The 12,500-nt window shown below is 37.5% G+C and overlaps 1 protein-coding gene across 7 annotated transcripts in view; it reads right to left on the bottom strand.

Moving 5' to 3' along the window:
* The window catches only part of LOC138017033 (ubiquitin carboxyl-terminal hydrolase 15-like), a 167,775-nt gene that overhangs the window by 30,022 nt on the left and 125,253 nt on the right, over positions 1 to 12,500 (bottom strand). For all 7 annotated transcript variants that reach the window (XM_068864243.1, XM_068864241.1, XM_068864242.1 and 4 more), the window contains 5 exons: positions 8,567 to 8,661; positions 8,409 to 8,486; positions 7,522 to 7,656; positions 6,693 to 6,757; positions 2,021 to 2,115 (listed from right to left, as the gene is read on the bottom strand). In XM_068864243.1, the coding sequence (XP_068720344.1) occupies positions 2,021 to 2,115; positions 6,693 to 6,757; positions 7,522 to 7,656; positions 8,409 to 8,486; positions 8,567 to 8,661 (468 nt within the window). The remainder of the gene's footprint in view (positions 1 to 2,020; positions 2,116 to 6,692; positions 6,758 to 7,521; positions 7,657 to 8,408; positions 8,487 to 8,566; positions 8,662 to 12,500) is intronic.

A 12,500-nucleotide genomic window follows, 5' to 3' on the forward strand; every position in this document is an offset into this window, starting at 1 on the left:
AATCCTCGGTTACAAAAGTAGAAAATTTATAGATTTCTTCGTTACTTTTAAGCAGCGAGCAAATCAGATACTTGAGTGGTACCTTAAGACATACCGTGCAAAGAGAGAAGCCCGCCAGATTTGAAAAAAATAAAACTTGCATATTGTCAGATCGTAAATAATTTGTAAATTTAATTTATTTATCAACCACAAAAATGAGGGGTGGCTAGCCACGCTATTCATCCCCCCCAGGATCTGTCCCTCATTAAACATTTCATGACTTACAGTACCGCTTGAAACTATTTGTACATTTGCCACGGTTCTGACTAGGTGAAACCGCAGATTCAATATCCATTTTGACCGAGGTAAAACCTCGTCTACGATAACCGAAAACCGAGGTTTCATCTAGATTTTATCCAGTTGATTTACGTCGTGGTTAAGAGTGGACGCGGTATGCTTTTACGGTATTTGGAGCAGATGCTATGAAGGAAATCTGCATATGCAATATGCACATTTGCCATATTTACAATCTGCGATGTTTGGCACATGCGATTATAATTTCTGACTAAAAGCATTTATCGTTTTTCTTTTTCCAGCAAACAACAAGATTTCTAAATAGTGTTCGAGATCTCTTCAATACAGATGTTATAAAGATCAGCAGAAATTCCAGCGAGCGGCCGGCTTTCAAAGGTACGCAATATTTAAGGCATTTCGATCTCATCAACCCAAAGATGGAAGAAAACGATTAACTTTAGAAGTAATTGTTAGCCGTTCGGGCAACGTGGCTCTCCTTTTGTTACAAACTCCTTAAGCAGTTGCATCAAACAACGTATTTCATGAGCTATCGCTTTGGCTTGCGTGACGGAAGCATGCAGCTTAGAATATTTAACGCCAAATTGGCAGAAGCTTGAACTTGTCTATCGTGTGGTCGTTGAAGCATTAATTTAAGTTAATCTTAATAACTCACAGGAATGAATATTTCCGAATTTCAATCTCAAATGCTGAATGACCTGCCACTTAATATTTTGAATCAGAAATGATCACGACAATGAGTTGCTTAACAAACTTCGGGAATACAGTTACAGTTCTGCGCTGGTATAATCCTTGAGTCGTCAATAAGGCTTAGTCCAAAGTTGGAGCTTTTCAACAACTATCCCATAAACATTTCTATTTGGACTGGACGCAAAAGAGCTTTTGATTCGAAATATATTTCCTGTCAGACTGCACTGGCGACGACTTAAGTTACGCGTAATCCACACAGTATTTTTTAAAGAAATGTCCTTTTTACCCCTTTGGGAGAACTGTTCATCATGATAGCGGAAAACTTATACATATAAATTACTACATATATATATAGCTGTCACGGCGACATGAGACGAACATAACAGGCTTTCCATGACAGTGCGTTGTGTTGCCTCGGTGCTGTGAAAAACAGTTTGCATATTCAATCTTTTCCTTGGGGAGCAAGGAGTGATAACAGTAAACAATGCTTTGCAAAGTACCATTGTTTTCTTGTGGCACATTACCCCAATTAAGTCGGCTGTGGCATTCGGTTGCTTTAGTCTTTCCCTTGGTTGCAGTTTTCGTCCAACCAAGGTGAACACTATCGGCAAAGACGAGGTATTAGCGCATGCAAATGCACTAATAGTTTCGAGCGGTACTGTACCTTGCTATTTTTTCTTTCTCTTTGATGGACAGTTGATGCATTTGCAGATGTGTCAGCCTTTTATTAGCCGCTTTATATATAACATAATGTGTCTGAATTTTCGTTCTTTAGATTACAGGCATTTCAACAAACTACTTTGAGTTGCGCAGAAGGAATCTATCAACTCTAAAATTCATAATATAAAATAATATAATTATATAGTTCTAAAACCAATCTACCACAGACACGTAAAAATGAACTAGAATAAGGAAACAAAACTACACTGTAGTACTGGAATAAAGAAACAAAATGTGCTCAAACACTTGTACTATGCAAATACTGGTCCAAGCAATGATAAGGCAAGAAAAAACCTTCTTCAGGCTCAATGATACTCACATTGACATGAACATTTTGACAGGCTTTCTCCAATTCTGATTCCTCAGAATCTTCAGTTTCACTGCCACCTTTCACTTCCTCATTCATGTCAACATCTTCAAAAAAATTAAAGATGGTTTAACTGCTGTGTGCATTAGTTCTGAAGGTAAAAATAAACAAAAATATAACCAATTCTTAAGCCTCCACTCCTCTAGATGTTCTTTCAACTTACTGTGGTTTTAGAACAAAGTTTTCCTTGTTCATTACATAACATGTTAAATAAGAAATAGCAAAAAAGTGGAATCATCCAAAAAGCTGGAAACTAAATCTTACAATTGTCATTGTAAAAACGAACCTACTGTAGTACTATCACAGAGTAAGCATAAAAAGATATTTGGGTCAACACTACCGTATTTTATTTTGAACCTGCTTTGAAAATTCCGCTAATAAACTACCCCCATCTAATTTATAGGCTCATCTAAAATTCCTTAGCACAAGTTTACAGTAGTTCAAAAAAAATTGATGAAATGTGGGTAATTTACGTAAGGGAAAAACGCATCTAACTCTTCAATTTTTTTCACCCAAACTACACCAACCGCCATTCGAATGGCTTTTTCTCTGACTTAAGGTTACACCAAACCTTCGTGGGCTACTTTTGCCGAAATTTTTTTTTCGACCAAAGTAAAGATAATAATTTAAACTTCAATTTTCCAAAAAATTGAATGTGAAAACTATATTTTTAAAAAAAAGTTAATAAATTATAAAGGCGTTATAATCTTGTAAGGCGTGAACTCGCCAGTGACCTTTTTGGGGCAAAACAGCTCCTATTCCTAATAATTAGCCTTTTTTGCTTACACTCGCGAAATGCTTTTCAAAAATAGCGAAGTGACTTCGTCGCGATGAAACGCTCAAGAGAAGAGAAAAGTCCTTGGATAAAGACAAGAGCTAAGCCAGGACCCAAGAAGAAAAAAACAACTGATTTTTTGAACGAAAAAAAGAAAAATCGTGCGGAGAGTGATAAAGGTTTAATCAACCTTCAAAGATTTCCCAAGAAGATGTACAGCAGTCAGCTCTTCCCCTGCATTTTTAACTGGAGCCAGTAGCAAAAAAAATTGCGCAAGGAAAGTTCTAACCGATTGTTTTCATGTCTGCCATTAGTGCCTCCCTGTAATCTCGCTCCTCTTTGTCGCCCTTGCAATTTTCTTACCTTTGGTTTTCCCCATAGTTGTTACCACTGGAAAATAGGCACGAGGGAGCTAACTAGGATGAAATGTGACTAAAAACACTATTGCTTTCCTGGGGAGCACCATTTTGCCTGCTGTGAACTTCTGGGGTCCTATCATATCATTGGCTGGCGGCTCACAGTGTGAGCCCGTTGTTGACACAACTCTCAGAAAAGCCATGACATGCTTGTTTTTCTTTTGAAGGTGAAAACTTGCACTACGATTTTGATGAGATGCATTCTCTTCAAATGAATTAATAGGGTGTCTAGAACTAACGGATTTCCGTGAAATTTGGCTGAAATGTTCAATGAAATGTTCAAGGAACGAAAGTGTGTCGGCACTGTTGCTCAAACCAAATGCAACACGTTTCGAATTTTTTAAATAGTTGAACTTGACAGACCCTATAAAAAGAGAACCAATGGGAAAACGGGAAAATGCTCACACACTTTGAAAGATTGATGCTTTGGGATTGACACTGTATAGTTACATTTCATCAGCGATCATGTTTGACACCCGATTTATTCGACGGTATGGCGCTCGGTCATTTTACTGTTTACCGGCTTCCTTCACCTTCACAAACATAAATAAAACGCTTACATTTTTTTCCGAATTCTGCATTTATTAACCTTTGTATTGATATATAGTTTGTCGCAGTTTCCTTTAAAACAGCGCCTGTACGAATTTTTTTCTGGAGAGCACCCGCAAAGGTTTGGAGTAATTTTAAGATAAGAGTGATGCCCCTGCCTCATATTTCCATTATGAAACTCTTGCAGCCAATAAAGAAGGAATACTTACAGCTTATATTTATATTATGCAACACAAGAGATAATTCCACTTTCACTCTTAGGACTGAGGGCAAAGACAGTTGTTCTTTCACAACTAACTACCACCATACTTATTTAATTGATAAAACAAACTGCAGCATTCCTTTGATAAAAATATACCGCAATCATATCATAATACTTGGAAAGTATTTTCTTTATGTTAATGCACTAAATAACGATAAATCATCTCTTATTGATTTCAAAAGATTAGTGCAGGATAAGATAGAACTAGAAAAATACATAGCAGTTACCTCGGGACAACAAAAACTTTTCTTTGCTAAATGGCACAACTTTTACTCACATTCTTGTTGATTGTACATGAGTGTTTTCCGTCAATGTACCGCATTTTAATTTTGGTTGTATTCAGTAACCTTTGCAGTTTTTGTTTGTACAGTATTGTATACTGTGCAATATTATAGCGATTGTAAGTACTTGCAACTTTTGTTTCGTATTTTATTTTTTCTTTTTACTTCACATTGCTTTGTATGGTGTAAATTAATACTGTATGGAAAGTACTATAGTCATTGTACTCTTAGTATTGTAAGTATAATAACATTTGTTAATAAATGTTGTGTATTGAAAAAAAAAAAAAATTACATATATATATACCGAAAGTTTAATACCGGTAGATCGGTTTACACATACACCGCGTAGAAAAAGCAGATGACAAGGAAGGCCCTGCCCATATTCGCACTAAAGCAGGAAACAATAATTACACCAATCTATGGTAACCAGTCTAATGTTTGGCTTGTTTGAAGAATCTTCAATCAATGAGGAATAATAAGGATTTTGATCACAAGATAATAGTGAAGAGCTATACAAATAAAAAAGAAGAACACTTAAGTGCCAACCCGATATCACATATCTTACTGCGATTTTCATAATTCTCAGGAATCTTGCCTTCTAGCTCTAAGTGCCAAACTATGTTTTGGCTTCCCTCAATGAAATTTCCGAACATGTGAAAGTGAATGGGAGTTTTTGTTTAGTTCAAAATTCGAACACCATTATGATATGTTTCTAGAAATTCTTCAGTAAAAAGATTCGTACAGATTCCATTGCTTTTCATCGGCGTCGAGTTTGAGGGAGTGATCCATTTGGACAAAAATCTGTTCCGATGGAACAGTCTTTTCCAGAACCTTCCTTTCGAAAATGTAGGTCAACCTCTCGAGATTTGACTTTTGCCCTGTCCTGCGCACGCTGCCTAAACCAGTTTGAGCGGAGTGACCAGCCCAGAAACTTGGGCTGCGGTGACTTAAAAGACTTTACACTATTTCCACAGAGCCTCTCTTACTCACCCACTGGTGAATTTTAGAGGGGCTCTGCTCACAGGGTGCTGTTTCATTTGCCGGCTGGAAATTTCGGAAATTCGAACCAGAATTTTTGTCCAAATGGATTATGCCTGAATGTGCTGTGGGAACCAAAGATCCTGATTGGTGGGTTATGTCACGCATCAACTGATTTCGATATCTGTGGTTGATGTCCAAAGTTTAATTGATAGAGAAACCAAAACGCTGTTTGCCCATTGGCGATTGAAGATGAATTCCGCAGAATTATGAAAGTGGTAGAAAGGAAACCTTACTTGATCATGTCAGCTTCATAACAAACACATTATTAATGTGAAATAAACTACATGTAGCAAAACAATCTCTTGTTTGAAATTTTTCATGATTGGCTTGCCTGTAAGAAATTAAATAGACACTACGCACTTCGCGATGCAAAAGCCTCTCTTGAGATCCCACATCGAGCTCTTCTGAACATCCATTATCCTGCAAGTGTTCACTTCCCTGGTCACTTTCCTTCTCACTTTCCTTCTCTGACGTGTCTTCAATACTCTCCTCATAACAGTTATAATCTCCTTCAGAAGTTGCCATTATCAAACCAAAAATTTACTAACGTTATAATCCTCTTCGCACATTTACACAACAACAGCAACAACACATAATAACCACGCGTTGCCCTAGCAATAACTTTCTAAGTCTCACTTTCATCTTCTGCGCATGCTCAAAGAAATTCCTGCCACTTCAGACAATCTTAGACAAAAACCTTGAAACACTTTCAACATTCTCGCACCGTTTTCGTCCCCCTCCCTTTTTTAATGTTGGTGTAGCCAGTCAAAGAGTGAAATGTCGTCTCAACACTGCCAAGGGGAAAGGGGTGTTTCAAGGATTTTTGGCGAGGATTGTAGATCATTTATCAAATGGAGCCAACAGTTCCTACAGCATACTGATTCCTCGAGACGTTTTCAGATGTGATCGATGGAGCTTTGACAGCCCATACATGTACATTTTGATCGATGAATCAACCGGCATAACAGTTTCAAAAAAAATTGATCATTTTAAGTACATATTCATAGGGAGGGATAAGACTTCATTTTTGTGCAATTTAGAAATCTGAAAGGGTACTGCAGCAGAAATTACAAGAGGCAATAGATCGAATATTAATTCTTGAATATTAATTACCTGGACTGCCAAAATTTTGCAATGCACCACCAAATTTTTCAAAAAGAGGTCCAGAGAAAGACCCAAAGTTGAAAACCAGGATACATCCCTGTTACAGTATATGAGCTGATAATCAAGATCGAGCGATCCAATGACAAAGGTAGAAACGCAATACCCGAGGTTGAAAATTTAATAAGAAATAGTAAACCTGGTTCTTCTTTTCCATAACCCATTTCAACTTCCTTCTCCTCATCTGGCAACCTAACAAAGCGTCTAAAACAAAAAAAATACATCAAAATATGGATGTGTGTTGTTTGCAATACAATTACACGTTCCCAAATTATTACTATCAAGGGAGTTGTCTGCAGTGTACAGTGAGTGTCCTTTACTATCAGAACTTTTGCCTTGTCGCTCCAATTATTTATCAAAGTGTTTTTGCGAACCTGTTTACATTTTTCTGGCTCATTGCATTCAGGTATTTTGTATTTATGTCACTGTTAGCAAATTTGAGTCATCAAATCACATTATTCAGATTTGAAGTCAAGTGGAGTATATTAGTGAGTTACATTACACTTACAGAGTAGTTAATATGGGGTTGTACTGTTTGCCTGACAGTTTTGAAGCAATGAAGGAGACCATACACGTAGATGCCCAAACCGGAAACAAGGCAAAGCCAACATACTGGGGACTACATTGTACATGTATGAATCTCATTCTTTTTGCATAAAGATAATTAGACAAAAGTGAGAGATAGATCACTTAAGTAAATGGTCCACTTATGCTAATTTGATCTACATGTACCGGCCTGATTTTGGTTTATAAATTCTTTTAACTTTTGCCCATGACAACGAGGCCAGAAAGTCCTATTAGCATTAAAACAGTTGCTTGACTTGATTGCAAAGACTCAGTCAGCTTATAAAAGGCTTGAGTTGGGGTTTTTGGACCTCAATTACAGTTTGTAAAGTCCCTTTAAAATCCAAACACACAAAGTTTGCACATGGTTATTGCTTTTCATGATATTGTGGCTTGAAACTTACTTCATTCTCTCCAACAAAATGTTGTACAATGCCCTGTAAGTCAAGTTTTTCTTTGGAATAGAAATCATCAGTGGTAGGCCAAACAATGCTTTATTAGAACTTGAATAATAACTGTTGTAGGAAGTCAGACGAACCCTGTCAGAAAGCAAGCAACAAAGTATCACTCCTTCAAATATGTTTACACCCATTTACAATTTAGACATACATTGTAATTATTTAACATGATGTCAACACGGTACTTGGCCTTTGTGAGTTTGCACTTGCCTTAACCTACAAGTAACATAGGTACTGTACACAATGTATGTATGGGCCTCTCAATCAATGAAGCCTAATCAGCTTGTTGAAGAGCTCAGAAAAGGGCCACCAATATCATCTTGAACACTCTCATTCACTAAAAATAGGGCCTTAAGCAAGCTGACTAGTCAATTACATTACCAGCACCTGTTGTTTCCAAGGCATGTATAATTATATGAAACTAAATTTATGCATCTCCATATTACCCAATTTCATCCATAAATTATTAGTTACATGTATGCTGCAAAGGCAATTTGAGGAAATGCTAATTTTGCTTAATCTCTCCTTTCACATCCCTCTCAGTCAAAATTATTTCAAATAAGCTGCTGTGGGATGAAGAAATTTGTAAGGGCCGATTTACACAGTACGACTTTGTCGCATGCGACAACGGCTTATGACAGGCCCACGACATGATTTACAATTGTTGTGTACGACAGAAAATATGTCGTAGCATTTTAAAACATGTTTTAAAATGCTGCGACAATCGTAAGTCATGTCGTAGGCCTGTCGTGAGCTTGTCGCATGCGACAAAATCGTATCGTGTAAATCGGCCCTAAAAGGGATAGGGTTTTAATATTAAACGGTAACAGTACCTTTTCTCTCTCTGGTACACTGGAATTACCACTGAATTACCATCTTCATCATCTGACTTGCTATGCAACACTTCATACCTGAATTAAGAGTTTATGGTTACCTCCTTAGCTTTGTTAACGACAATAATTTCCAAATAAAGGGTACACGTATCACTCACACAAATATGTCATCTCTGTCAAGAATTTGAGTCAGTGACTCACTCAAAGTAAACACTTTGTGAAACCTATGATTGTAGACATCTGCGACCACCATCTGTCAAATCATTGAAAAATAAAATGGGTAACATAAGAACGAATATCAAGTACATAAGAAAAAATCAAGGGCTTTCCTAATGCTTCCAGTGCAAGACTGTCCCATTATTTGGCTCATCTACGTGTATAAAGGATGTGATGGCATTAAAAAGAGGTATAGCAAAAAGACTGCCAATTGTTATGCTACAGTACTGTATGAATACTGGCAGACTTGATCACCATCAATCTATTGATTATCTTTAGCTGGATGACTTAGTTTTAGTCAGGAATTACTGTCATGCAGGGCGCTCATTTTTCATTTTCACTAAACACTTTGAGTAGAAGCAGGCAACATGGCTTAAAATCTTCGTCTTGTCATCGTGATTAATAATTGTGCAGTTGCCCACTCCAAATGTTATGATATCAGTCATTAAGCGGGTTTTTTTGTCTAGGCCCTCGCTCCTGCAGCATGAAAACGAGGCTGAACCGTAACATTAAATAAACCCAATGAAAAGTGTACAATACGATGGGGAAATAGCTGAATCTTTGCTACTTGACGTTTAGAGCTCGATAGACAGTAGTGTGAGAGATGAAATGCGTCACATGATCAGTTAACAAGAGTCATGTGACTTTCTAATAAAAAAGATTTTAAAGCATAAAAGATGCTCTCTTCACACTTTCCTTAAATATAGTTTTCAATTTACTGACATTTCTCATTTCGATTTACACATCCAACAATAAAAACACAAAAATACAACAGGTGATCAGCTATGATGGGTCGCGTGACTAGATAACAACTGTTGAATAGATACTGAAGTACACGTAGCCTTAGCTGTATGAATAGTGTGATTGATTAATTGTTTCAGTAAGCTTTTCAGGAATTATTTTCCATAAGAAATTAAGAAAAGGATGTTTCATAGGGTAAATATGTGCTCCAAAAAGTTTTATTTAGAGCAATGTATTTCAGGGCTCAAAGTTAGCGACCAAATGGTCGCATATGCGACTAAATTTTTGGTTGTGCACCTAAAAAATCATGTGTGGTCGCACTTGCGCACCTTACACGCTCAAGTGCAGTGCGACTGAATTGTCTCTCTGCTTTCTCATCTGACTATACTTGAGTGGTAACTCACAAAACAAAAACATAAATCAACAGATATAAAGATATACATAACAAAATCCGGCCGTAAATAATAAAGTTACATTATTTTCCTTTCATCGGTGTGTGTTTATTTTTCGTCAGTTTTCTCAACAAATTCCCCCAATGCCGGTGAAGGTCCATTTTTCCTGTTGATGTTTCATTCCATCCCATACTCTTCTGTTTGTTAAAACTCCACTGACACATGCAATTTAAGACTATGCACAAAGCACATGCTTATTGCGCGTGTTAAAGGTTTGTGATAGTGGAAGGTTAAGAGGGGGTCAACAATATGATCCTTTTTCTTCAAGGTAAGAAAATTGTTTAAAAAGTGAATTGTAACTCAGTTGAGTCATCGCGATTGTATTGTCTTGTAGTCAGTAATTTTCTTATAAAAAGCCAGCCTTCACATTCTACAAAAGCGAGTACATTTGCCTCGAATGATACTGCATCACTATAAATGTATCAGTCCGCGATAAAATAAAGAGGATGAGCAAGAAAAAAAAGAAAAAGAAAAATATACAAATTTCAAAGAGCACGGTTAAACTAATTCGAGAAGCTACAGTGGGATTCAAAGAATCAATCTTTCCCCCTGCATTCAACCACTTCATCCTTAGTCAATGGTTCCCTGCTAGCAGAGCTCTCTTTTCTTTGTGTTCACTGGGTTGACGAGTACGGGAAAAGAGACCTCTGCAATGGGTCGAAAGCATGTGTGGCGGTTACTTAGCGACCGAATCTTCACGTCATGCTTCATGTTGTGTAGACTCATTTAACAACAGCTGAATTACTGTAAAGGGATGCGCGAGACATAGCGGCCTACAACAACGACGTCAAATGCGCAGAATTTATTTGCCATTTACGACAGCATCAAGTCTGATCTTGGTGACCTGACGTGTCTATTATCAATTATCAAGTTGTGTATATATCCCAGTTTTCAAGTATATTTTCTGTGGTTACAAGTGTACAATACAAAGGAAATACATGATGAAAACTTTTCAGTTATTTCGAATGTTCTTTAACATGATGATAACATGTATTAGTATCACTCAACTAGTGGACTAATGCAAATCATGCACTTTGATTGGCTACGCTGCTAGAGGACTATTAGTAATAGTCCTCGAGTAGCGAAAAGCGTGACACTTTCTTTCATTTAATTCCCAATTAAATATTTCTTTAACTTGCATTTGCTAACTTTATTATTGCCTTTTCTGTCCGACTAGTTGGGTGATACTAAAACAATTAGATCCTTGGCCCTCAAGGGCCACGGGTTCAATAGCCCATTCAGCATCGCCTCATGGGCTGCTGATGACCCGTAGCCCTTAAAAACCACAAGAATTTTATCGCCGTCTCAAACAAAACATACATGTCCAATACACTCGACCTGAGTCGGGTTGTCTTCACTCGCAGGCGGATTGAGTCCGATCGCGACCGGAACCAGAAATGGGTGCATAATGCTTGATCAGTGGTACCGGAAGTGAGGGTTAACAGGAGCGAGGGGGTTGAAAAAGTTGGCAAACAGACTCGACCGGATCCGATGGAGACAGCTCTTCCTGGCAAGAGTCAATCGGACTCTCGGAAGTCAGTTTGCGTGTGACAGAAAATATCTCTCAGCCATGACGCGAAACAAGCACACGTTACACGTGAAATATACGTGGTTCTTAAAGCCATGAGGCGATACAAGCACGCTACACATGGAACATTAGTCGTTCTTTAAGACATGAGGCGAAAGTCAAAATCACGAAACATTGCACTCCACACTATACCTCGTTTTTTAAAGCATGAAGCACAAATCCAGGTCATTGAATTTCCGATTGCAACAGAAATTCTTGTCATCCAATCTCCGACAACAATAAATTATTAGCTTTTCAGTCAAATCCACTGATTTCAGTGACGAAGACAAAGAAAATCTGCCTGAACGAGAGCCATTCCCTGGATGAAAACTTTCATTTGTTTTTCTAATTGAAATTGTGATTAATTACATAAGGCATAAGAAACTTCTATAGCATTCTGGAACTGTTCTAGTTAGAAGAGCTCTATATTGATTATATGTGAAATATAGAATGGTCAAGGTTATGACATTAGAAAGTTCTATAGCATTCTAGAACTGCTCTAGTTTGAAGAGCTCTATAGAAAGTCCTATATCATTCTAGTAAAATGGTCGTATGTGCAAACTTCTAAGGTTCTGATTAAAGTACTAGAGCTCCAGTTCTAGAGTTCTAAGTCAGTGAAATTCGTAGTTCTAGAGTTCCGAGTTCTAGAGTTCCGAGTTCTAGAGTTCTAAGTTCTAGAATTCTCAATTGTTATATGTTACCCTCTGTGGGCTCTAGAATGTCTAGAATGTCTAGAGTTCTAGAATAGGCAGACTCTCTAAGTGAGTTCCAGCGGAACGTCTAAACTGCACACTAGACTTGATTGATTTCACTGATTACCATTTACTAGTACTCATTTAAGCAAAAACAAATCTCCATGAATATCATGTAACCGCGTTATACCTCAACCGTATCCAAGCACCTTAAGTGAGCTAAAACGTTCTGCCGTTTTCCCAAACGAATTAAAAATGGACATGAAAACTTGACTAAACCAGGTATCACTCTTTAGCTTTCACTTTGCGGTTCAGTTAACTACACTTTTCACGAGATTATGTGAAGAAGAAAAGCACTTGTTTACTGATTAAGCCTAAGCGCTCCTTTCAGTTATTAGGCCCCAGTAAGCACTCTCGCAAAGGT

Source organism: Montipora capricornis, chromosome 9, assembly GCF_036669925.1.
Source record: "Montipora capricornis isolate CH-2021 chromosome 9, ASM3666992v2, whole genome shotgun sequence".
NCBI classification, from domain to species: domain Eukaryota; kingdom Metazoa; phylum Cnidaria; class Anthozoa; order Scleractinia; family Acroporidae; genus Montipora; species Montipora capricornis.